We start from the raw sequence: 27,346 nt of genomic DNA on the forward strand, positions 1-27,346 counted from the left end.
ATTTTGATTGGGATTTCATCGACTCTAATTTGGGAGAATTGCCACCTTCATAATATTTAATCTTCTAATGTGGTGTCTCTCTTCATTTATTTAGGCTTTTGGTTTCTTAGCATTGCTTTCTAGTTTTCAGTGTATAAGTCTTTGCCTATTTTGTGAAATTTATTATTAAGAGAGAGATTTTTGTGTGTTTGGGCCTTTTAAATTTTTTGTGTATTTGTTACATTAATGTAGCCCACATTATCTAATACAGCATCTGTTGGTAATTCTTTTCCTGAATCTATAAAACATATTGTATTAAAAGTAAAAAAACAAAACAAAAAAAAAAAACCCCACTTCTTGCAGCATATTAACATGACTTTTATTATTCTTTGATGAGGTAAAAAAATTAATCTACTATACATTGATTTCTGCTTTATAGGTACAGTATATACAAATACAAAATGGAAATATTGGTAATTCTATTCTTAACCTAAGAAAAGTGTTCTTTTAATGGAGTTATTTTTATTTTTAGGTAGTTGAAAATGTGAAATTAAATTGATGATTTAAAAAAAAATAATGCCTTTAAATAATAAAACTCCAATTTAGACCTTAAACTTTTCTTTTATGTTTTATCTATTATATATAAGGAATCTATTGTGTTATTGTTTTCTTCTGAATCAGTTACCTAAATTTTTCACAAAAATTTTAAGTACTTATAAAGCTTATTATAGGAAACTGTAATGCTATATTTTATTAATATCTTTGTGCACAATTAATTGGAAAATTACTTATAATGGCCATGATTCTAAAATTGCCCATGATAATTTGGGAGAATTCAGACTATTGTGCAGTGGATATCCAAGGTCAAGAGTCCTTGCAGACTTTGGCCTAAAGATATGCTTCAGAAAGAGTCCCGTAGAGCTTTTATTATATGAGCTGAGGTACATTGCTTCCATTTCTTCATCTTTTTTTTCTTGTAATTAAGCAGGAAAGCTTTTTTTTATTGCTGTTCTTCCTATAGATGAGGTCTATCTGGTATTAGTTCCCTTCAGCCTAAAGAACTTCATTTGATGTTTCTTATAGTGCCCCCCAGTGATGAATTTTCTTAGTTTTTACTTACCTTAAAACTGTCTTATATTTCATACTCATTTTTGGTGGGTATTTTCCATGCATATGGAATTGTAGATTGATAGTTTTAATTTTTTTCCATCCTTTTACAGTATTCTGTTGTCTCCTGGCTTCTGTTGTTTCTGGTGAGGCATTATTGTTATTCGTTATATAATGTAGTCTTTTTTGCCTGCTATATATTTTTTTGTTTTATGTTTGGTTTTCAATAGATTGACTATTGTGTTTCAAGGTATGTTTTTTAATATCTTGCTTGGTGTGTGCTGAACTTCTTGGCTTTTGCACACTGATGTTTTTCAGCCGGATTGGGGGATTTTCAACTACCAGTTTTTCAGAAGGAATTTCTGCCTGGCTTCCTCTCCCGTCCTTTTGAGATTCCACCATTACACATATATTGGACTGCTTGGTGTCACTGAGATTTTGTTCCTTTTTTTTCAGTCTCTTTTTCTTCTTTGGATTGGATAATTTCTGTAGACTTGGATTCATCTTCAAGTTCTATTCTGGAATTTCCATTTTTATATTTCCCCTATGCCGAGATTTCCCTTTTTGTTCAACTCTTTCAAGAACACAGTTTCCTCTCGAGGCGCTTGGGTGGCTCAGTTGTTAAGCGTCTGCCTTCGGTTCAGGGCATGATCCTGGCATTCTGGGATCGAGCCCCACATCAGGCTCCTCCGCTGGAAACCTGCTTCTTCCTCTTCCACTCCCCCTGCTTGTGTTCCCTCTCTCTCTGGCTGTGTCTCTCTGTCAAATAAATAAAAATAATCTTTAAAAAAAAAAAAAAAAGAACAGTTTTTTCTTAATCTATATTCATAATGGCCGGATTAAAATCATAGTCTGCTGTTTCCAGTACCTGGTTATCTTAGAGTCTGTTTCTTTGGGCTAGTATTTTCTTGATAATGGACCACATTCAAAAAGTAATGTTATTTACTTGCTTTTAGTTTCTTATGGGGTATTTTTTAAGATTTAAATAAACTACAGCATATGACATTACTTCAGTAAAAGCAATAGCTGTAAATTTTTTAGCTCCTGTTAAAGTCAATTTGATATTTTAAGGATTTTTCAAGATTAGCCATTATGGATTTCTTGTTTAATTGGTTACAATTTGGGGGAAGGAGGATTCCTGGTTTATAAGGATTATAAAATATACCTTTCATTCATTTGTTAAAGTCATGTTTTTATGCTTTAACATGGATTATTTCACTTGGTATTCCTTACAAGTTAGTGAGGCTTACGATTCCTAATCTAACCTTCTCACGTCTGTTTTAGTTCTTTTTTTTTTTTCTTCTTTTTTTTTCATGCAAAAAGATGGTTTTATTATAGCACAGGACAGGAACCATGGGCAGAAAGAGCTGCTGTTTTATTTAGTTCTGTAACAAAGGTCAGTAAACTTTTTCTTTAAGGGACCAGAACGTTGAACATTGTAGATTTTGCCAATCATGAAATCTGTTGTTAGTACTCAGCTCTTCCACTATGGAGCAAAAGCAGCCACAGGCAATATGTAAACAAATGGTCTGATTTATTTTATTAAGTTTTAGAGCATTGCTTGCTTTCTTTTTTTTTTTTTTTAAAGATCTTATTTATTTATTTGACAGAGATAGAGACAGCCAGCGGGAGTGGAGAGGAAGCAGGGGGAGTGGGAGAGGAAGAAGCAGGCTCATAGTGGAGGAGCCTGATGTGGGGCTCGATCCCATCACGGCGGGATCACGCCCTGAGCCGAAGGCAGACGCTTAACCGCTGTGCCACCCAGGCACCCCTAGAGCATTGCTTTCTTTCCTTTTTTTTTCCCCTTAAACTTAGTATAGGAAATTTCAAACATACGTAAAAGTAGAGAAAATAGTATAGTCAATCATTGAGAATCCCGTCCCAGTTTTAACAATTGGTAGAGCGTGGCCAGTCTTCCTTCATCCATATTCCCACTCATTTCTTCATGCCCCCAATTATTTTGAAGCAAATTTGAAACTTAATTTTATCTGTAAATACACTAGTATTAGTAGCTTTGAAGGAGGGATTTTTTAAAAATCATAGCTACAATATTATCACATTTTCCTGATTCTCATTTTTTTGTTTATATCTGTAGTTTCATCCTTTACGTATTTATTTTTTCTTTTGAAAGTATGTTGAAATAACTAAGTTATTTGTTTTGCAGAGTTTCTCATACATTTTGCTAGCTATATTTTTTATTGTGCTAAAATACACATATATCAAATATACCATCTTTGAGTACGTAATGCAATTGTACTAAACAAATTCACCACCATCCATTCACGTTAACTTTATTCATCTTGTAAAACTGAAATTCTGTACCTATTAAACAATAACTCCCCATTCTCCCCTCCTTCTAGCCCCTGGCAACCACCATTATTCTTTTATTCTATGATTTTTGAATACTCTAATTACTTCATATAAATGAAATCATGCAGTATTTGTTTCTCTGTGACTGGTTTATGTCACTTAACATAATGTCGCTTAACATAACACAAGGTTTATCCATGTAGCATATTGCAGAATTTCCTTTCTTACATAACATCTTTGGGGAAATATCTATTCAAGTACTTTGCCCACTTTTGAATTGGCTAGTTATATTTTTTAGTGTGTTTAGCATCCCCTAGATTTCTTGCAAATTGGTAGCTAGATTTAGAGCCTTGATCAAAATTTGGTTTGATTTGGGAGCAGCAGAGAGAGAGCAAAAAGCCTGTATGTTTTTGTGTCTGTCTCTCTTTTATGCTAGGTGCTACTGCTCATTGACTACATCTGTTAATTAAAGGCTGCAAAGAGGTGCTATTTTCAGGCTTTCTTTTTTTCCATTTATTAGTTGAATGACTTCTATAAAGGGAGGCTTGCCATCATCTTTATTACCCTGAGGTACAGCTCATATATGGAATGCATGATAAATGCTTGGTTCTAGCTTTTATTACCAGTTTTTGAAAATAATGTGTTGGTTCCCTAGGAACCTTCAAAAATGACCATTTGGGTATTTTTGTTGTCGTTGGGTATTTAAACATATTTGGTGTGTTTGTTGTCCTTATTGATGAATTGTGGCCTCTTTGAGTTAACTTAGGAGGCCTTTTGTCACAGCCCTAGTAATTTTCAGTGGTTTGCTTGCTCTCTAGTGTGACAAGATGTTCCAGTGTCTTGTACATTTTGTGTCAAAGGCCTGGGGTCAGTCAAGTCTCCGGAGTCCCTACTTTATTTTTATGGGGAGGTGATATTTTGCAGCCGACTGGCTAGGCACAGGGAGTTCTTGTGGTTATTGAAAGCCTTTCATTGAACAGAGCTATGAAGTGTGTGTGTGTGTGTGTGTGTGTGTGTGTTTGTTTGTTTTTAACAAAAATATATTGTGAGTTTATACTGATGCTTCCGATTTAAATTCAGGCTACATGGTTTTCACTTCTTGGGTCTCACATCTGTGTCTTCTTTCTCCCGTGTGAAAGTCTCAGATCTCAGTGACCCCAATGTAATTACTGATTTGCTGTATTCCATAATCAATGCAAAAGTATCAGAATAACAATACCAATAGGAATATAATTCTGGAAACAAATTAAGAAATTTTTTTGCTATACTTTGCCTTGTAGTTTATTCCTAAGGAACATTCATAACAGTTGATTTTATTATGGCTCAAAATCACTTAGGATTTCTCTGTTATATTACTAATATAACACAAATGCACATTTAGGTTAATTTTGCTTTTAACTTTTACAGTTGATTTTTAAAATTTTATTTTCGATGTGTTTATGGTTTAAAAGTAAAATACCTAAAACAGTATATATTGGGGCGCCTGGGTGGCTCAGTCGGTTCAGCGTCTGCCTTTGGCACAGGTCATGATCCCAGAGTCCTGGAATTGAGCCCTGCGTCGGGCTCCCTGCTCGATGGGGAGCCTGCTTTTCCCTCTGCCTGCTGTTCCCTTTATTTGTAGTCTCTCTCTCTCTCTCTAAAATAAATAAAATCTTTGAAAAAAAAAAAAACAGTATATTAAATACATACACATACATATGTGTGAATGCAAGTATATATTACATCGCTGTCTGACTTAGCTAAACAATAGCTTACTTATACATATTCTTATCCTCCTTGCTTTACCTTTTTTTTTTTTTTTTTAAACAATAATATATTCTGGGGGCGCCTGGGTAGCACAGTCGTTAAGCGTCTGCCTTCGGCTCAGGGCGTGATCCCGGCGATCTGGAATCGAGTCCCATATCAGGCTCCTCCGCTGGGAGCCTGCTTCTTCCTCTCCCACTCCCCCTGCTTGTGTTCCCTCTCTCACTGGCTGTCTCTCTGTCAAATAAATAAATAAAATCTTAAAAAAAAAACCACAATAATATATTCTGGAAATCGCTCTATAATAGTACTTAGAGCAGTTCCTCAGTTCTTTTTACATCTGCATGGTACTTAATGGTGTGGATGTGATATAGTATATTCAGCCATTGATGGACTGTTATTGTGTGTGTGTGTGTGTGTGTGTGTGTGTGTGTGTGTGTGTATGCATTGGGGTTGGTTTTTTTCCCCTTCCTATTATAGTTAGTGTTAGTGAACTGTCATGTGCATCCCTTTTTAAAACTTTTTGTTCATTGTATATTCGGAAAAGATTCCTTGAAGTGTGAGATTGATGAGAGTGTGGTAAATGCATATGTAATTTTTAGAAGATACTGCTAAATATTTGTTTATAAGGGTTGTGCTATTTTATATTCCCATCATCAGTGTATTTTGGCACAACCTTATCAACAAAGTATGTTGTCAAATTTTTTGATATTTTGCCAATCCTGTAAGTCAGAAATGTTAATTCCATTTTAACTGCATTTCTCTTATAAGCAAGGTTTAACATCTTTTCATATGTTTAAGAGCCATTTGCCTTTCTTTTCTCTGTGAACTCTGTTCATTTCTCTAAATTTGTTTATTAGGATTATTAGCCCCCTTGTCTGTGATAATTTGCAGTTAGTTTTACTATTTTGACTTTTGTGATTTTACCTTGTTCATTGTTATATTGGCCATGCAAAAGTTTTTAAAATAATTTAAAGCTATCAGTCATTTCCTTTTGCTCTACTGACTTGTATAGTCGGCAGAAATAACATAGTCATGTAAAATTTGTTTAAAATGTAAATTAAATGTATTTGTGAAAATGCACACTTAGTCCTTCATTATAATGTGTTCCTCTTGCTTCTAGGCAAGGATAAAAGCCATCAATACATTTTTTGCTAAGAATGGTTATCGATTAATGGATTCTAGTATGTATAGTCAGCCCATTCAAACTCAAGCACAGTATGCCTCACCAGTTTTTATGCAGCCTGTATATAATCCTCATCAACAGTACTCGGTCTATAGTATTGTGCCTCAGTCTTGGTCACCAAATCCTGCACCTTACTTTGAAACACCACTGGTAAGTGAGATCCTTACAAAAGTATAAAACTTTTCACTCAAGCTGAAATTTGAAGAAATCAGCTAGTTTATTTTGTTTTGTGTTGATATTGGTTTCTTTCTGGCTTTTAAGTAGTGATAAGGATATCTAATCCCCATGTGACTAAGACTTGAGCTATTGGTTCCTATAATTTTATTCTTTAGATTTTGCTGAATGAATTAAAATGAGAGATTAGGTAAATCCTGATTAGTTTAAAATGCTTTCACTTAAACTTTTTCAGAGAGAAATGTACTTTATTAAGTAATGACCTAATAATTCCTTCTTCAGTAAATCAGGTGATACTTGAAGTGAGTTTTACAAAAGTGAATAAGTAAAATGCTTAAAATTATTTTTGCCTTGTAAAAGAAATTGAGGGGGTGCTGGCTGGCTCAGTCAGTGGAGCATGTGATTCTTGAGCTTCAGGGTCTTAAGTTCAAGCCTCATGTTGGGTGTAGAGATTACTTAAAAATAAAAAATCTTTTAAAAATCTGATGCTGGGTTAGTTCATCAGGAGTTTCTTACAGCCTTCATACTAGGTTTTGCGCTTTTCATTAATTGATTTTAAACATTACATTTTCTTTCAGGCTCCCTTTCCCAATGGTAGCTTTGTGAATGGCTTTAATGCACCAGGATCTTATAAAACAAATGCTGCTGCTGTGAATATGCCTCGACCATTCCAAAAAAATCGGTAAGATAAAAATCACTGTGGAATGGGGCGCCAGGGTGGCTGAGCCAGTTAAGCATCCACCTCTTCATTGCAGCTCAGGTCTTGATCTCAGGGTTGTGAATTCAAACCCACATTGGGCTCCACACCCAGCATGGAACCTACATAAAAACAAAAACAAAAAACAAAACGTAGTAGAATTTATTGTACACAATTCCCAGTAGTTCTTAAAGAATAACTGTAATCGCAGTGCTTATTTACAGACTTAGTAAAAAGTTTAAAACAATTTACTCTAGAATTAATAAGCACACTTTGACCTCATAGTGGATAATTTGTATAAAAAAAGGTTGAGAACTAAGATTGTACATAATACATACTGATTTTTTAATAATAAAAGAATAGAAAGTTATTTTATTACAGTAACATAAAATCTGGTGTTTAAATACCATTTAATGTGTTAAATAGGTAACATTTTAGAGAATGAGAGGTTTTTTTGAGAATATAAATGTTTGCTGATTTGAGTATTGAATGCTGGAAAAATGAGTTAGGATTTTTTTAAATTGACCTTTGAAATGATTTCCATGAACTATAGTGTTCAGACAATAGCTATCATTTATTGAACACTAGTGTCTAAAGCTTTGTCTTTAAGGTTTTACATATTTTATCATAGTTTTCATAACCGTATAAGATAGATAGTTATTGTATCTATTTAAGATGAAGAAATTGAGGAGCGCCTGGGTGGCTCAGTCGTTAAGTGTCTGCCTTCGGCTCAGGGCGTGATCCTGGCGTTATGGGATCGAGCCCCACATCAGGCTCCTCCGCTATGAGCCTGCTTCTTCCTCTCCCACTCCCCCTGCCTGTGTTCCCTCTCTCGCTGGCTGTCTCTCTCTCTGCCAAATAAATAATAAATATTAAAAAAAAAAAAAAGATGAAGAAATTGAAACATAAAAGGTTAAATATGTCTACGAGCATGTAGCTAGTAACTGGGAGAGCCAAAATTTGAGCCCAGTTTGACTTCAGAGCCTACACTAAAAAAAACGGTTTTCTAAATAAATTATTGGGAACTCTGGAAACTGTTTGCTATTATATAAAAGATAAGTCTCTTAAGTATTATTCTTTTTATGTAAACATTAATTGATAATCTTAATAATTTGGTATATTATGGCTTTTGACAGTATGATTATCCAAAGAAAAAAGGGCTTATATAGTGGCTTAGATTTATTTAAGAGTTTCGCGTTTATTGTCTTTTTGCTTATTTTGTTAGCCCCCTGGGTTTGGGTTTTTGGCTTTTTAAATTATTTCTTCAGTGATTTTTCCTTGCCATAGCTCAAGGAGACCACATGGGGTATGTTCTTCTAAAATGACTTCTAGGAACTTAATTCTTTTTTAAGAATTTTTAAGAATTTTAAGGTTTACCTGAAACATGCTGCACTAGAGAAAGAAGCCTTGTGGTATTAAATATTCTTCTCCGTGGATTCTGGAAGCATTCATGTATACCATCCTCTATTCAGAATTTTTTGACTCACTTTGACACAATTGGTTAAAGCATTTGAAGATTGTTTTTAAGTGTTATAAACATTTTACAGCATATACCCATTCTTACTGCTTTATGAAGTTTCGGATGTGATCTCTTCATATTACAAGGATGAAGGATTCTTCATAAATGAAATGATTATTGTGCTCTTGTAGATGATTCTTAGTTTGGTAATAAAGTAACAGCTTCACAACTCAAGTATTGCTCCGTCAAATGAGTAGAAGTACAGGGAGCCTCACACATTGTCCTTTAATCCGTCCTGTTGTTCAAAAAGATTAATTCCCATGAGCACGTAGAATGGTGTTCAAATGTGGAAAGACCTTTGTTATGGTGTAGTTTTAACTCATTTTACAGATGAAGAAAGTGAAAGCCGGAGGACAAAAATCTTGCTAGGGTTCCATGGCTAATTATTATCAGCAGACCTGAGATCAGAACATTTCCTTTCCTCTGCCAGAGCTGGTGAAGTTTTATCTTAAAAATAATTTAATTAGAGTAAATGACAGCTTGCAACTTCCCTTGCTAGAAAATACAGATTTCCCTGATTAGAAAGAGTAGCTTTGTAGATAGGTATGTATTGATTCCACCTTTTTTTTAAAGAGTGAATTTTGCTTTAGACAGTTAAGTAGAATGTACTTCTTTCTTACAAGGTAGACTGAAAGCGATTTTTAACTAATAACTAAAAGTACTGGTGGTTTGCAGATTATTGACTAAAAAATGTATTAAATGGATTCGTGGTGTTCCTTTATTGTCACTTGTTTTTGTTTGCTGTGCTTTCTTGATGAGACGGTTGAAATCACATTAAGAAAGCTAAGAATGACAGTGCAGTCGTCCTCGTTTTTAAGGAGGTGCGCCTAAAACTTTTGAAGGTACAAGGCAGATTTAGTATAATTTTGCTTGTTATTCAAAACCATTCATGTACTATCCTTTTTCATATATTTGACCAGTACAAGTTGTTAATTTTTAGTTACAAAAATTATACATGAGTATTCTTACAAAATGCAGATATTACAGATGAAACTAAGAGAGTTTTTTGACAGACCCTAATCCTTGTTTCTTCTAAAAAGTGACCACTTCCAGACCTTTATTTTTTTATTTGTTTGTTTATTTATTTATTTGAAGTTATCAGTCAAGGAGAAAGTAACGTTTAGGAAGCCCTTTTGTAGTTTATTATATGAACCTTGTAACAGCCCAGTGATGATCACTAGACCTACTTAGAGAGACTAGGACTAACTTTCAGAAGTCTGGGCATTTTTCTACCTTTCATACTTTCTCTTTCTGTCACTTTACTTCTTCCTTTCTATCTTTTATCACTTTTATCTTTTTTCCTTTTGCCTGGACTGAGATTGTTAAGTCCCTCTCTGTGAAGGGTAAGATTATGAGATCTGAGGGCTGTTTAAACCTAGTAACTTATCTGTTGGATATATTGAAATGCAATGAGAAAATTTAGGCAAACGATAGTTTCTGAACAGATAACATAAACAGCATATCTACCTCATGAGGTCATTTTCAGATGTGATGGATAATAAAAATATTTTGGAAATACTTTGTGTTAACATCTGTAATTTTCATTCCTGTTAAAATCTATCTTGTGGGGCGCCTGGGTGGGCTCAGTTGGTTAAGTGTCTGCCTTCAGCTCAGGTCGTGATCCTGGGATCCTCAGATGGAGCCCCATCCCATGTCAGGCTCCCTGCTCATCGGGGAACCTGCTTCCCCCTCTGCCATTCCTCCTGCTTGTGCTCTCTGGCTCTCTCTGTTTCTCTGTCATATAAATAAATAAAAATCTTTAAAAAAACAAAAAAATAATCTATTTTGTGACATAAAGTAATTATTTCGTATAATCTTTATGAAACTCAACCGAACTTTGTCACCTGGTTTTAAGTTTTAATGGCAGTAACCTCATTTTTTTATTTTCTGTTAAGAACAGGGTAGCTGGAGATATTGTTGGAATTAATGTTTAATTATTGGGCTTATAATTATTTTGAAGTTTTAAGTCCAAATTCCAGAGAACCAGGAATTGACAGTGTGTTTATTAATATAAATTTATAACTATGAAAATAGCCTGTAAAAATGGAATTTTTAAACTAAAATAAGGGGCCAAATATAAATCTCCTACTTCCTCGTATAAACTGTACTGTAGAGCCAAGATCCTCAGTTGCTTGGGCTTACTTAGGTGTTTTCACTGTTGATTAAACTGTAGCCTCTGCCTCTCCTTTACCCCCACCCTAGCTTAATCTGCTTACACATTGTTAGAGAGATGGATTTGTATACCCATCATCCAAGATAAAAGCTACTCTTGTTCATAGTTACTGGGGTTTTTTGTTTTTTACTGGATTCCATACCTAATTCATGAAGCCACACCAGGCTATTTAGTTGCATTATATTTTCCTAGCTTTTTTTCACATAGGATCTTTGAACAATTAATTTAGTAAGAAGCTGGGATTTTAATATATTGCACCGTTTCTCTGGTTTTCATTGTCACTCCCCTAAAGAACCTTTTTAGACATCCCCCCTATTTTTCTCTATGAAAATTTAGTACTGGAGATATTGTGTATGTATTTATGTAATGTATGTATATCTGTGCCCTATGCATAAAAGGAGTAAGATTGGGATTTTTTTGTTCCTTCTCGGGCCTCCCCACTCCCTGACCCCCTGTAAATCTTACTCCCACTAGGGGTGATGTTGCCCCATTGAGAATGTATGGCATAAATTCATTAATAAGCTTAAAGCCTGGCTGATTTAGGTGTGTCAAGACTGCAACTGGTGTTAAATTAGTTAAAATCCTAGTTGCATTTTGAGTATTGAAATAAAAGTAGCTTTATCTTGAAGAACTTTGGATTTTACCACAAATATCTCCAAACAACTTTTTTAAATGTAAAAATCTGAGACATAAAAGAGTTTACATTTTTATAATGTGACACTTCTATGTATAACAAATTGTAGAAAATCAGAATACAGTAGAAGGCAATTTTTAATTTGTCCCATTAAATAGAGTTTTTACCATGAAGAGGAAAGATTTTCTGTCTGTCTTGATTTATCCTCTCATGTATGTGATCTTATATTTCTTATAGTGTGAAGCCTCATTTTAGGTCATCGAGTGGTTCAGAACACTCGACAGAGGTCTCTGTGTCATTGGGGGATGGACCATTAAACAGATCTGGTTCAAGGAACTTTCCAACTGAACGGCATAACCCTACAGTGACAGGGCATCAGGAGCAAAGCTACCTTCCAAAAGAAACTCCTGCTATACAGATGGAACAAAATGGGGACTATGGTAGGGGCAGGTAAGGAGATATGGTAATAAATATGGATACGGTATATGAAAATTCTTTGCTTGTAATGTGAATGTTTAAGTAACATGATCTAGTGATTATTTTTTGTTTTAACTATTGGTGTATGGTTATGCTAATTGAATACAGTGTTCACATAACATGGTTAATAGTTTTCATAATTGTTAAGAAATTTATAGTGCCCATATAGAATATAGCTCTGAGTCAGAGGTTTATAAAGGTACTCTGAAGTTCTTTATGGTTGACTGAGGAAAGAATAGCTTAGAAAGGTAAGATCCTATCTGCAGTCTACTTTAATTTCTTACAGCTTCTGTACTATGGAAACAGAGTTATACCTTATTGCCTACTCTACTGGTATGAAACAAAAAACCCTGATATACTTGTGGTGTGGAAGGAGCACTGCTTAATAAAAGTGGGCCAAACTTACTTGTGGTGGTGGTAGTAGATGAAGTTTTTGGTAGATTAGTTTAGGATCCCTTCAGAAGAATACATATTTGTCTCTTAATAGTGGAGATACAGAAAATATAGTTAAACTAGAAATTCACCCATCTTTGATAGAATGTATTATATATTTGAAGAAATTTATGAGTTGTCCCTCCCATCATACCCACCTTTTTTATCGTTGTTAAAAGGAGAACTCTTTTCAGAGGTCGAAGACGACGAGAAGATGAGAGAGTCCAGGTAAGTATTTTTTACCTTTATTACATTTATTCATTTATTTTTTTCTTTTGTGGTTTAGTATGGCGTTGACTTGTGGTCGGTCTTTCCAGGTTTTTGTCTTATTGATTATAGTATTAGGCAAAAGTAAATAGAACCTGTGCCTTGACCCTAAAATACCCCCTACTACCACCATACCCCACCCTTAAAGCACATGTGTAGTTAGGGATTTGATCTGTGTTGCTCGTGTTTTTTAAAAATTACTTCAATACTAATATATTTACATGGTTGAAAAACCAGAAATTGAAAATATTCAGTGAAAAGTTTATTACATTATTAATGGACATTTAAGTAGTTTCAATCTTTCAGTCTTCCAAACAGTGCTATGATAACTTCATACCACCATCATTTCCTATGTGTGCGATAACACCTGAAGGAGAATTCCTAGAAATGGGATTTCTGGGTCACAATTCAGTAAGTTGCTGCCAGTGTATAACTTTCTTTTTTTTTTTTTTTTTTTAAGATTTTATTTATTTATTTGACAGAGATAGAGACAGCCAGCGAGAGAGGGAACACAAGCAGGGGGAGTGGGAGAGGAAGAAGCAGGCTCATAGCGGAGGAGCCTGATGTGGGGCTCGATCCCATAACGCCGGGATCACGCCCTGAGCTGAAGGCAGACGCTTAACCGCTGTGCCACCCAGGCGCCCCCAGTGTATAACTTTCTATAGGGGTTGTGCCAGTATACACTCTGACAGAGATTGAACAAAAGTTCCTGTTTATCAGTAGCCCTATAAATATATAACTTTTTGCCAACTTGATAAAGTGTTTATCATTCACTTACAAAGCTCTCTGGATGGTGTTGGAAACTTTAACTGTTTATTAATTGTTACTTGCCGGGGGGGGGGGGAATTCTCTACCTACTACTTATTCTTCTATCCACTAATCTTATAAAACTGCTTATAGATTAAAAAATTTTTATAGTTCTAAACATGTTTTTATTGAATTTTGACTTACCTAGCTTCAAATTATGTCTCTGTTTTTTGTGGTTTGTTCATGGGGAATGTTTGGCATCTCTTAAGTGAGAGCGAAAGGGGTTGACAAATCAGAATAGTGTAGGAACCCACAGAGGTCTCAAGAAAACCCTGCCTAGAATTTACAGATAAATTATAAATTGTAGTATAGTACTTATTTTACACGTACAAATAGTGAATTGTACGCACTTATCAGTGTAGTATACATATAGCATGTAGGCTATATATAATATATATGCAAATATTACATATATAAGTAGTGAAAAGATAAGCATTTTCAAAGAAGAAAACATAATGCATTATTACACAGAATGGTCTTTAGGGCAAACTGTGAACCTCTTAAAATAGTATTTTTTTTTTTTTTAATAACTTTCTGTACCATGGGCAGCCATGACATGGCAACAACTTTTTTAGGATACTATTGCAGCAGTCCACATGAATCCTCAAGTGGCCCTGAACAATTGAGGAAAGAAGAGATTAGTTTTGAAGTCCATTTAATATGTTGAAGATATATTGAGGATTGAGGACTGAAGGGGTGAAGAAAAAGGAGACAAGCGTGCTTTCCAGTAGGAAAGGCAGAGTGGAAGTGCCTTTGTGCAGGAAGGAGATTTTAGCTAGAGATAAAATTTACGATTTGTAAGCTTACACGAAGTAATTGAAATCATAAAAGTAGATGAAATCATTCAGGGGACTTGTAGAGTAAGTGATTTAAATAGAGTGGTCAGGAATGGAACTTTGGGAACATAGCTTTGTGGGTGAAGAATGGGATTATTTGTTATGTTGCTTGAAGTATCCAAGCAAAATTTGAGTAGAAAGGGCTGATAGGCAAATAGATGTCTAGGTCTCAGGTAAAGGTCTGGGCTGGCAATATTGAAAGTGTACCATTCAGTGAGTTTTGGTAAATTTCCAGTGGTGTATAGCCAGAAAGACACCCAAAGTGAAAAAGATTGTTGTGAAGGTGTTTGCATATAGGTAGTAATTGAAGCCATGAGTAGAGGCTATCACCCAGGGAGAGTAGGAAGTGGAAAGAGTAGTAACCACGTAGAAACTAAAACTGTCAAAGGGAGTAGGTAGAGAGACTCAAGCACCTGATTGTGAGATCTGAAAATCAGAAAGGTATCACAGAAGCTGAGGGAGGAATGAGCTCCCAAAGGCAAGTATGTTTACCATGCCAGGTGCTATATGAGGTCAGGAAAAAAAGTCTGTCAGATTTTGCATTGTGGAAGGCATTGGTGACTTGCCAAAGCAATTTTAGTGGTGATGAGTACAGAGGTGAGGAAGTACAAGTGAGAGGCTTGTCAGAGGGTATAGGATGGTGGGCAGAAAGGCAGATCAGGAGATTTTTCAAGGGAGGATATTATTCTGTTGAGACTGTATGAAAGGAGAAAAGCTGATGGTGAATTTAGGTCAGATAGGGGTTTTTATTTTTGTTCTGGAAGGGAGTATCACAAACTTAGCAAATAGTGGAGATTTGGTTAGCAGGCTTAAGGAGTGTGGCGAAGTTTGCAAAAGAAACAGGAGGGGAAGTTGGCGAAAGGTAAGTAGGATTGATAAAAAAATGAGAGCACAACTGAGATGAGAAGCCAGGAATTTATACGAGAACAGACAATTCTTTGCATTAGTTTAGAGTTTTGTTTGTTTCCTTACGGTTTTCAGCTTCTGTGGTGTACAGGTTAGGGAATGAGATTGGCATGTGACCTGTTTTATGATTTGTGTCTTTTAGAGACCCCAGTCTTCAGCTGAAGCAAAGGCTCCAACACCAAAGTTTGACTTACTAGCCTCAAATTTTCCTCCTTTACCTGGAAGTTCATCAAGAACCCCAGGTGAACTTGTTCTGGAGAGCAGGATGTCTGATGTTGTTAAAGGTGTCTACAAAGAAAAGGTAAACACTGAGGCATCCATCTTTTACTTATAGGACCATAGTTAGCTTTTGTTTGCAGAGTTATTATTTGAAATTTTATTTGCATTTAATATGTATTTCTATCATAGTTTTTATTCATGGGATTGTCATCTTACTTTGAGTGTTATGAAAAGATTTATGATAAAGCTACACAGGCCAATAAAGCACTGGGTGTTGTGTAAGACTGATGAATCACAGACCTGTACCCCTGAAACAAATAATATATTATATGTTCATTTAAAATAAATAAATAAATAAATAAATAAATAAATAAATAAATAAATAAAAATTAAACCAATTAAAAGAATAAAATATTTCTTCACTTTTGCATGTCTTTGTATCAGTCGGCTCAGCTTGGAGGACCAATTAATGCAAGCTGGTGAAAAGTGGTGTTTGCACTTAAGTGCCTATAATTAGTCAATGATGTAAATGAATTTTAAGTTAGTTTGGTAAACTCAGGCTTTCAAATAATGGAGAGTTGATATCAAAGGGTTAGAATATCAGCCTTTAGGATAGGTACCCCATCCTGAAATATTTTTGAGTGTAGACTTCTTCCTGTGCTGAATCCTTACACCCCACATATTTTTCTCAGTTTCTTCCCTTTTTTAATTCAATTTTTATTTTTATTTTATAGTACATACGCGTAGTACATCTAGCCTTGTAGTGAAAAATAGTAGTCCTCTGCAACCATTTCGACTCTAGCTTTTTTTCCGTTTTCCCCCTGTATTTCTTTTTTTTTTTTTTTTTAAGATTTTATTTATTTATTCGACAGAGATAGAGACAGCCAGCGAGAGAGGGAACACAAGCAGGGGGAGTGGGAGAGGAAGAAGCAGGCTCATAGCGGAGGAGCCTGATGTGGGGCTCGATCCCGTAACGCCAGAATCACGCCCTGAGCCGAAGGCCGACGCCCAACCGCTGTGCCACCCAGGCGCCCCCCCCTTTATTTCTAACTAACATGGTTATACTGCTATTTTTTCTTTTCTTTCTTTTCTCTTTTTTCTCTTTTCTTAAGTAATCTCTACACCCAGTGTGGGGCTTGAACTCACGACCCCAAGATCAAGAGTTGCATGCTCCACTGACAGCCAGCCAGGCATCCCAATATACTTTTTTTCTTGACTTTCCAATTTGTGATGTTGTCTATTTACTTTCCATTTAGAATATAAGGATTTAGCTCACTTAAGCCAACTACTTTTCTTATCCCCCCTGTATATTGTACTGCATCATATCTAGGATACCATCCATTATAAGATGCCCTATTAATTTAGTATCACTAAGATAGTAAAAAGCAGGGGTGCCTGGGTGGCTCAGTTGGTTAAGTCACATCTTGATACTACTTTTTTTTTTTTTTCCATAACCGAACCTCGTAGTATACTGCCATTATTTCTTCTTCCGTATACAGTTGTGGCCTGCTGGACAATTATGTAGCTGGGGCTTGACTTTACCATCATCCTGAGAATTTTCCTTTATTTTGTTGGCTCCTCACTCTTTCTTACTTTTGTTTTACTTTCCTTTAATATGGTGGGTCACATCTTCTTGAGCTTCCTGAATTAGTGGGTTTTAGTATAAATTTCTTGAGGTCTTGCATTCCAAAAATGTTTTTCTGTTTTCACATTGGGTCAGTAGCTTATTTCTGTAGAGTTCTGTATTAGCGTTTTTCTGTGAAATTTTGAAGGTATTTCTTTGTCTTCCCTTGTTTAAAAAATTGTGCAATATTATAGTTTTCTCATCAGCCTTAAGATAGACAGTTTCCCCACCTTTGAAAATCTGTAATTAAACGTTACTGTAGTTTAAGTAGCAGTGTTTTTTCTTAGTAATGCATGAAATAATGGTGCATTTTATAGTTGATGGCTTCTCCCATTTGGTGAGGTGTGATTCACACATACATACGTTTTTGAAGAAGAAGAATAAAGTGTATTTCCCCTTGTAATCCCAACCCACAACTGTGGACAGTGAACATCACCAGCATCTTAGCCATGCCACGTGTCTCCCCTCCCCTTTTATGATTCCTCCTATTCCTTCCCTTCCTCTCCATCAGAGGAAACATGCTGACTTTGCTATGATAATTTTCTTGCTTTTCTTTATAATTTTACCATTCCAGGTTGGGAAACTTTATCTGTAGAATAAGGCCAGAAAGTAAATATTTAGGCTTGTGGGCCACATGCTAAAAACTTAAAAACCACTCTTAGCTCATAGGCCATACCAACAAAACTCAGAGGCTGGATATGGCCAGCAGGCCTTCATTTGTCAGCCCCTAGCCTAGAGAGTATGCTGTTCAATGTGCCTGTTTTTGAACACAACGTAAATGGAATATCTATTCCTCTGTTATTTCTTTCATTCTATATTGTGTGAAATTCATCGGTGTTGATAAAACTAGTTCATTTTGCACTGTTGTATTCTGTTTTAAGAATATCATTATTCTACTGTTGATAGACGCTTGAGCTGTTTGACATTATAAGCAACTCTGTGAATGTTCAAACTACACAGACCCTGTTTTTAGGATATATACATAGTGGAATTGCTGAGTGATAGGACATTTTTAAAATTTAATTACTGTTGAGGTTAAGTTACCTGTTCATGTTTTATTGGCCATTTGAGTTTCTCTTTGTAAAGTGTCAAGTATTTAGCACCTTTTATTCTATTGGGTTATCCCTTATCTTACAGATCATGGAATTTTAAATTTTATTTTGGATACTAATCCTTTGTCAGTAATGTATGTTACTAATGTATGATTTGTTTTCAGTGTTCAGTATTTGTGAGTGGAAACAGGTTCTTATTTTAATATGGTCATATTCATCAGTCTTTCTTTTATGGTTTGTTCTTTTTTATATCTTGCTTAGGAAACGATCTGGTTTCCAGAGATCCTTTTCAGAAACCTATCTGATCCTCCTTTGACCTCTTTTTTTCCCTCTCTGGAGGCCTTTAGGATCTTTTATTTATCCCTGGTATTCTTTTCTTTTCTTTCTTTCTTTCTTTTTTTTTTTTTTTTAAAGATTTTATTTATTTAACAGAGAGACACAGCGAGAGAGGGAACACAAGCAGGGGGAGTGGGAGAGGGAGAAGCAGGCTTCCTGCTGAGCAGGGAGCCTGATGCAGGGCTCGATCCCAGGACCCTGGGATCATGACCTGAGCCGAAGGCAGATGCTTAACAACTGAGCCACCTAGGCGCCCCATCCCTGGTATTCTATGAAATGTCATTAAGGTGTATCTTGCTATGGCTCTTTTTTAATTCATTGCACTGGATACCATCTGGAAACTCATCCTTACATGCTAGAAAATTTTTGTATATTACTCTTTGATAAATTCTTCACTTCTCTTTTCTTCTTTCTTGAACTCTTAAGTTGATATTGCACCTTGTAGGTTGAACCTCTGATTTTGTTTTGGCTTTCCTAATTTTTATTTTTGTACTTGTCTATATTTTCTACAAAGTTTTTCTGAATGTTACCTTTAAACCTCCTGAAATTTGGGGGTGCCTGGGTGGCTCAGTTGGTTAAGTGTCTGCCTTCGGCTCAGGTCATCATCCCAGAGTCCTGGGATCAAGCCCCGCATCAGGCTCCCTGCTCAGTGGGGTGTCTGCTTCTCCCTCTCCTTCCCTTCCAGCCCTCTCCTCGCTCTCCCCACCCCTCTCCCCAACTGAATCACCCAGGTGTCCCTCGCTATTGTTTTTCTTTTACTTTTTAAAATTGTGGTAAGGGGCGCTTGGTGGCTCCATTCAGTTAAGCATCTGCCTTCAGCTCAAGTCATGGTCCTGGGATCAAGCCCTGCATCCCTGCTCAGTGGTGAGCCTGCTTTTCCCTCTCCCCTCTGCTGCTCCGCCCGCCCCCGTTATGCTTGCTCTCTTCCTCTATCTCAAATAAATAAAAATCTTTAAAAAAAAATTGTGGTATATTGCATGTAGTATAAAAGTTACCATCTTAAGGGGTGGCTGGGTAGTTTAGTCAGTTAAGCATCCGACTCTTGATTTGAAATGGCTTTGGTCCTGATCTCAGGGTGGTGAAATCAAGCCCTGCATAGGCTCTGCCCTCAGCGTGGTGTCTGCTTTACATTCTCTCCCTCATCCCCTCCCCAGAAATACACCATCTTAAGCATTGTTCAGTGTGTACAGTTCGGTTGGTTAAATACATTCACATTGTTGTGCATCTAATCTCCAGAACTCTTTATCTTTTTTTTCTTTTTTTTTTAAGATTTTATTTATTTGAGATAGAGAGCACAAGCAGGGGGAGTGGCAGGCAAAGGGAGAAGCAGAGCCCAATGCGAGGCCCAATCCCAGGATGCTGGGATCATGACCTGAGCCAAAGGGAGACGCCCAATCGACTAAGCCACCCAGGTGCCCCAAGAACTCTTTATCTTGTAAATATAAAATGCTGTAGGGGACACCTGACTGGCTCAATTGGTAGAGCATGCAACTCTTGGTCTCTGGGTTGTGAGTTCAAGCCCCACGTTGGGTATAGAGATTCCTTAAAACACAAAATCTTTAAAAAAGAATAATAAAATAAAATGCTATACCCATTACACAGCGACTCCCATTACCCATTCCCCCTTCCTTCAGCCCCTGGCAGCCACCATTCTACTTTATATAATAATGTGCGTACTCTGGTATCTCGTATAAGTGGAATCATATAGTATTTGTCTTTTTGTGACTGGCTTATTTAACTTAGCATGATGTTCTCAGGGTTCATCCATTGTGGTAGTGTGTACCAGTACTTCATTCCTTTTATTGCACAGTAATATTCCATTATGTGGATATACCACATTTTGTTTATCGATTCATCAATTGATGAATATTTAGGTGGTTCACAGTTTTTTGGCTACTATGAATAATGCTACTATGAACATTTGTGTGTAGACATTTTTTCTTGGGTATATACTGCTGGGTCATATGGTAACTGTGTTTAACTTTTTGAGGAACTGCCAGACTGTTTTCCAAAATGCACCATCTTGTATTACCGCTCTCAGTGTATGGGAGTTCCAGTGTCTCCATAGCATCACAAACATTTATTTCTTATTGATTATAGCCACCCTAGTGAGTGTGAAGTGGTTTCTCACTGTGGTTTTGATTCGCATTTCCCTAATGACTGAGATGGTTGAGAATCTGTATTTACAAGTGCTAATTGGCCATTTGGATATCTTGTTTGGAGAAGTGTCTGTGAGTTAATTTTGAAATGTGTTTTTACTTTAAGGATAATGAAGAGTTGAGAGTGAGTTGCCCAGTGCCTGCAGAGGATGACCAGACAGACTGCACCTCTGCCCCGCAACTCAGCATGAGTACCAGTCCTCCAGGTGCAGCTGAGCCTCCCACGTTAAGGTACAGTTTCAGTGTAGAAGATCTTCCACAAAGACGCTACTTTCTCTTCTGATCTTTTGCTCAACTTTTTCTGTGTGCTGTACTTAGTCTGATGTCAAGCTCTCTTTTCCTTAGCACAACTCAGCAAGAAAAGGATCCAGTAGAGGATTCCACTGTTCAGAAGGATGTTCTCAACCAGACAACTGTGCCAGTTTCTTCCCCAAGTACTGCAAAGCCATCAAGGACAAGTAGTGCTTCACCATGTAATAGTAACATAAATGCAGCTGTAGCTGTGGCCCTACAGGTAACTTGATAAATTTAGTATGTGAGGAAAAAAATAATAATAGGTTGAATAATGAGATTTTTTCTTTCACATAAGTCTTTACTAGAGCAGAGTCGTTTGGAAATAGCCCAAGTTGAGGCTGCCTGCCTCAAATGAAGCTCAAGGAGTTTAAAGTCACTGAAGAAATGGGAAATTTTAGCCATGTTGAGATAGTGAAGAAGTAACTATTCATTCTGGTTTTGGTTCTTGTTGGTTTTTTTAAGATTTTACTTATTTATTTGAGCAAGAGATCATGAGTGGGGGAGAGGGAGAAACAGGCTCCTGCTTCCGCTGGGCAGGGAGCCCCATGCGAGGCTTGATCCCAGGATCCTGGGATCACAACCTGAGCCAGAGGCAGATTCTCAACGGACTGAGTCACCCTTGGTGCCCCCATTCTGGGTTCTTTTGTGTTTTTTTTAAATGGCTTTTTTTTCTGATCATCTTCTAGTTGAGTCAAGCTTCATTCTTATTCAGGTTATGAAGAATATATAATTTTTGGGCTAAAGAGGTTTTTGAGCCCCCTTGAAATTCTTTTTTTTAATAATGTTTAACAAGTCTTATGAGGGCTACTTCCATTTTTACTCAGCTTCCAGAAATCATTTTTATAATTAGGGAAATACAGAAAAGCAGGGCAAAACACAAAATTTAATAATCTTTTCAATCATTGATATAACTAGTTGCATTATGGTATAGTTCCTTTTTTCTAGGTTAAGGACATTTTATTTTGTTATTTAATAATAGTACAGTGGCAGCTGCTGATTACTGAATGCCTGCTATATGCTAAGACCCGTGCTAAATACGTTTCACATGCTTTATCCCAGTCTCGTAACATCCCTGTCTTCCTTTTTTTTTTTTCAGATGAGGTAATTAAGACTTTTAATTAGTCTTCTATCAATATATTATTGGTTCCCAGCTGCTCTGTTGAGATTCTTGTGGAATCGGTCTCAGGGTTCCTTGTAGCCATGAAAGAGAGAAACATTTTATTTCATCATATGAATGTACATTATTAACTTAATCTGTCCTTCCTTATTAGACATTTAGGTTGTTTCCAGTTTTTTTCATCACTGTAAACAATGCTGATATGAACATCTTTCAGATAAATTCCTCAAGTGAAATTATTGTATCATATATAAATTGCCAAGGCTTTTTATTATTGCAACAAAAAAAATTTTTTTAAGATTGTTCCAATACACTTTAATAGCAGTGTATATGAGAATGCCGGTTGCCCTTTTCTAATAGCTTACTGATTTTCTTGTGGGTCACACTATCCTTTTTGTACTTTTATTTAGAGAACATACCAAAAATTTGTTTCTTATTTTCACTTCAAAGGAACCCCGAAAGCTAAGTTATGCTGAAGTGTGCCAGAAGCCCCCTAAAGAGCCATCTCCAGTCCTTGTGCAGCCACTACGAGAACTTCGCTCCAATGTAGTGTCTCCCACCAAAAATGAAGAGAATGGAGCTCCTGAGAAGTCCATTGAGAAATCACATGAGAAGCCAGAAGCAAGGGCTAGTAAGGAGTATTCTAGCTTCCGAGGCAATACCATTCCCAGGGGAGCAGCTGGAAAAATCAGGGAACAGAGACGCCAGTTTGGCCATAGGGCTATACCTCAGGGAGTGACTCGACGTAATGGCAAAGAGCAATATGTGCCACCCAGATCACCAAAGTAAAAAACAAAAAACTATCAGAAACTTCTCTCTCTTCCCATTAAACTTGAGCCGTGGCTATATTGAACTGTTCTGGAGGGGAGGGGGTAGCCAGGAAGGAAACAGGAGAAAAGTGTATGTCCTTAAATCATTATGGATTTTGGAGTTGTGAGCAGTAGAATCCCAAAATTCATCTCTAAAGTGATTTTAAAATGCTGGAGGATTCCAATCAGTATAAATATATATATATATATATGTATACATATATAAAAATATAATTTTTCTATTTTTGTTTTTGATTTTAATTTGCAGAGATCTTCTGCCTAGAATCAATTTTGAGGGTTCAGATTTAGCTTGAGAAAAAAACATATTACACATCCTTCAGTACAGGAGATGAGGGAGTGAGAGAAAATATTTTTTGAAGAAGCATTTCTGTAAAATTAGAAATTACTTTTTTTAATCTATTTAAAGTTTGGCTTGGAGAATGCCATCTCTGCCTATATGGCCTTGTGTTGCAAAGCAGATCAGTGGCTGGTGTGCCTGTTGTGGTGTGAGTGTGTGCAAGAGTGATTGAAGCCAAATCTGTTGTCATGTTACTAAATGATTTGAAAACTGAATGTAATACTTGAGTAGATTTTTTTTTTTCCATTTTGAAATTCAGTCTGTCTTTTTGACCTTAATATTTCATTCAACAAGCTGTTAAGCTCTGATTGTACTTAGAGGTGTGACTATCAATCAGTTTGATACTCAAGGAAAGAAAGGGGTTATTCAAAAAATAAAAATTTGTCTTAGATCTGAGTGGATAAGTCAGATGGACTTCAGAGGTTTAAACTGCTTTGTGATTTCTTGCCCCCCCCCCAACCCCTAAAATAGGAGACAGGTTTTTTTTTGTTACTTCATTGTTATTCTCTATTCTTTGACTACCCACCCCCCAAAAGCAAAATAACCAACTTGCTACAGAATTGTATGTTTCTAATGGCCTTGACCAGTCTAGTCAAATCATATAACTGTTCTAAATCTCCAGCTGAACATTGAAGTAGTTTACTCTTCTGTTCATGTATTTAGAACTTTAGATCCCAGAATGGTAGGTCAGACTGACCCTACAGTAATTTATTTGTGTTCGTGTTAAAGATGAAACATTGTACTGATTTCTTAAAGTGTTAAATAGTGTAGAAGTAAAAAAAAAAACAAAAAACAAAAAACAAAAAAAAACACCTTAATTTGGGGGTGACTTTTCTGTTTACAGTGTATTTTATCATCTACTTCCTTCCTTTTCTCCCCCCCCCCAAAAAAATACAGTTTGGAATTCACAGAAACAGAACCAGCAAGTCATGAGATTTTTTGACTTAAGGTGAGAAAGATGGTTGAAGAAAATTAATACATACTTTCTCAGTGAATAAAGTTGTAGCTGTCATATTAAGTAGGCAAGTTTACATGCTGGTGTTTAGAAAATGGCTAAAATATTAAAAACCATGTTGCATTAATCTGTTTTAAGTCATACCATTTTCAGAGTTCCATGTAAGGTGGGGTTTGTTTTCTTTTTAGGGATAGTTTGTAATAGTCATAACTGTCCCTTATGTTAGTGAATTACATATGTACAAATTGAAACTGTAAATTGTGAACACTGGAAAGCACCATTGTGACATAGAGTAAACATCTTAGTAATATATTAAAATGAATGTAAATGGAGGTTAAAATTACATTACTGTGAAACTCATCTTCCAACTCTAAGTTAAGCTTTGGAGATTTGTATTAGTAGGTAACTAAACACTGCACATTTCTGTACAAGCCAGGATTATCATTTCTTTGTAACTTATTATTCAGCTTGGCAATTGCTTTTGATTTGGTGGATTGATAACATGGTATAATATATTTAAGCAGTTTGAAACTATTCATTTCTACACACTATTTTTAAAAATCATCTACTAGATGAAACATACAATAAAACTACCTGTGCTGAAATCTGGGGGAAGTTTAGGTCCTTTAAGGAAAAAAAAAGGTATTAATAATCATTGACTACATCTATGATAAAAGTGCTTATTTTGGTTTACTTAGATAATGCTGCAGTTGGTGGAAATGATAAACATTTAAAGTGTTAACACTCTGTGAATGCATTGGATTTAAGAGAATAAACATTTTATAAAAATCACTTGGTAAGGATTATAAACTTAATTATTGCACTTAAAGTGAAACATTACTTTTTACAGTGTGTCACAGAAATAGGCTTGTATTACTTGTATACTTGTGTGACTTACTGTTAGTCCACCCAACTTCTAAAAACTAAGTGTTCTAATTGAAACACAAGAAAAGAGTCTTCTTTTTGAAGAAAGCAACTGTGTTCTTGCTTTCTTTACCCAGATGTTATTGAAAGTAGAAATTTGAAGACATGATCATTTTAAAATTTCTTATAAAATATATAGTGTTTTTAATTTAATTTGCCTCATTACAGCTAATAGTTCCCAGTTTGGTGGGATGTTGTATAGGGAAGAATACGTGTGTATGTGTGTGGGTGTGTTTGTGTGTGGGTGTGATATATATATATATATATATCACAGTATGTATTTAGCATTTATTTTATTACAGCAGATTTAAGGTTTGTATCTAAATGATGCCTATGAGTTGTGTGAAACTGTTTGGATTTTTGTCCAGCAGTTCTCTGTAACTGATGCGGGTTGGGCGTTTATTGTAGTTCAACTATTTATTTGGTTCTGTAGAGGGAGGAATTTAAATGTCAAATTTTTCTCTTCATCCTTATGACTTAACATTTCCTTGGGTTGTTGGAGGCTAAAAGTAGATACAAATGATAATTGTACAGTATGGTGGTTTTCTGTCATAGTTCTTATTGCATGACGAGAACAAGAGTCACACAAGCTCATCACTTAGCACTTCATAGAGAAGGTATTTGGAGATACTGCAAAGCCTGTCTCCATTTTCTATTCTGATAATTGAGGTTTTCATGATATCTACGGCCTGTCTCTACTCTGAGTGATTTCATTTTTGCAAATACAGACACTGGCATTCAAAAGAGTGATCCATCTAAATTTTATTCCCTTGGATTTTGGAAGAAGAGAAGATCTTTCAGTAATCAGGATTTATTGTTGTTGTCATCTTAGGTGCTCAGTTTGCATGTGATCTCAAATGACATGTTGATTTTTAATTTATTTTTGTTCCTAAAATTAAGGTAGCTTGAATATTGTTTCACATTCCTTTTTAAATAACCAGGTTGGCTTTGCAAAAGGCTTAATGATGGAGTATTTGCATCTGCTGGAGCAGAAAATAGTATTTAAAAGTTACTTTCTTTTAGCGCTTTCTTTAGCTTTATTAGTTATGGCCTTAATATTTAGTCTTTTGGCTTAAATGTCCACTGGTTTTATTTTGACACAGTTGAACAGCACTGGGGTTAAGTCTCTTGATATTTGTGTTGGGCGTGTATATTAACCATATTTTAAAAGTACTCATTTTGTTTGTTTTTACAGAAAAGATAAAATGCAAGAGGGCAGTGTATTCCTTTTGAGGGTTTTTATAAATTCTTAACTATATGATAAGGTTTTTTTCCTAATTTTTTTTATGTTTCCTTACAATCTGGTGGCCATCAATTTAACTTTAGGCTTTTCTGGTGTCTGCTAACTTAGCTAGTCTCAGCTTCCAAGAAGATACGTAGACATTTCAGTTTTTATTAACTGAAAGAGACATTCTAAGAAGTGGAAAGAGAATTTGTGTTCAAGTTGAAAGTAAATTCTCTTTCAAAATCACCTGATTATTAAATAATTTAAGTTTATTTTTAAAAACTAACAACTTTTTATGAATTGTTGAGTAGACAATTCCTAAAAGTACAACTCAGATGTCAACAGGCTGTGTATAAAATAAAATGGTTTTATTTTCAGCTTTGTAGCACAAAACACTGATGAGTATAAACATCTACATCAATGTTAATTTTTTTTTTTTTTTTTTTTGCCTGATTTTCATGTCTTTTGAGTGACCCCTGTTAAATGTTTGGGGTCAGGGATCAGAACCAGTTATCCAGCTTCTATTTTGTCCATTGCTTAGGTTTGTTCCTGTTGTCCAAACTGCCCCCTCCCTCCAAAAGAAGATGGTGTGACACATGCTCATGCATATTATGTTAAAATGAGTACATCCTTGTATTTGTATTTCTGTTCTCAACATTGCCAAGGTGCTATGGGAAATTAAAGTAACACAAAATTAGACAAAATAAAATTATTTAAAAGCAGAATTGGTTTCCTTTTCTCCAGGTGGTTTATGTCTAATGACTACTTGTATGTATTTTTCCATAATTTTATATGTTGCCTATTCTCTGAGCTCTATCATTATTGTGGTCTCAGCTCTTTCTTTGGTTTGGTTTGGTTTTGGGTTGGGGTACAGGATGTGTGATATTTCATATGTAAAGTAGGGAAGAGAGCCAGAAGATTCAGCTTTATGGTCCTAGGGTTCTCTTGAATTCTTTTAGTGTCAGAAGCAGTGGTGATGGGAGGAAAAAACCATAGGGCAATGTGCAATGTAAGGATTTTGCTTTTC

General features: G+C 35.7%; 1 protein-coding gene across 9 annotated transcripts in view; it reads left to right on the forward strand.

Annotated features, from left to right (window-relative positions):
* Positions 1-27,041, forward strand: part of LARP4 (La ribonucleoprotein 4) — a 192,818-nt gene extending 165,777 nt beyond the window's left edge. For 3 of the 9 annotated variants that reach the window (XM_026501893.4, XM_026501891.4, XM_026501892.4), the window contains 9 exons: positions 6,263-6,475; positions 7,078-7,181; positions 11,760-11,972; positions 12,611-12,659; positions 13,005-13,109; positions 15,390-15,548; positions 20,744-20,868; positions 20,983-21,151; positions 22,499-27,041. In XM_026501893.4, the coding sequence (XP_026357678.1) occupies positions 6,263-6,475; positions 7,078-7,181; positions 11,760-11,972; positions 12,611-12,659; positions 13,005-13,109; positions 15,390-15,548; positions 20,744-20,868; positions 20,983-21,151; positions 22,499-22,837 (1,476 nt within the window). In that variant the 3' untranslated portion in view covers positions 22,838-27,041. The remainder of the gene's footprint in view (positions 1-6,262; positions 6,476-7,077; positions 7,182-11,759; positions 11,973-12,610; positions 12,660-13,004; positions 13,110-15,389; positions 15,549-20,743; positions 20,869-20,982; positions 21,152-22,498) is intronic. The other 6 variants (XM_048216778.2, XM_026501894.4, XM_048216777.2 and 3 more) reach the window with 3 other exon arrangements.
* Positions 27,042-27,346: the final 305 nt, after the last annotated feature.

Source organism: Ursus arctos, unplaced genomic scaffold (genome assembly GCF_023065955.2).
Source record: "Ursus arctos isolate Adak ecotype North America unplaced genomic scaffold, UrsArc2.0 scaffold_26, whole genome shotgun sequence".
NCBI lineage: Eukaryota > Metazoa > Chordata > Mammalia > Carnivora > Ursidae > Ursus > Ursus arctos.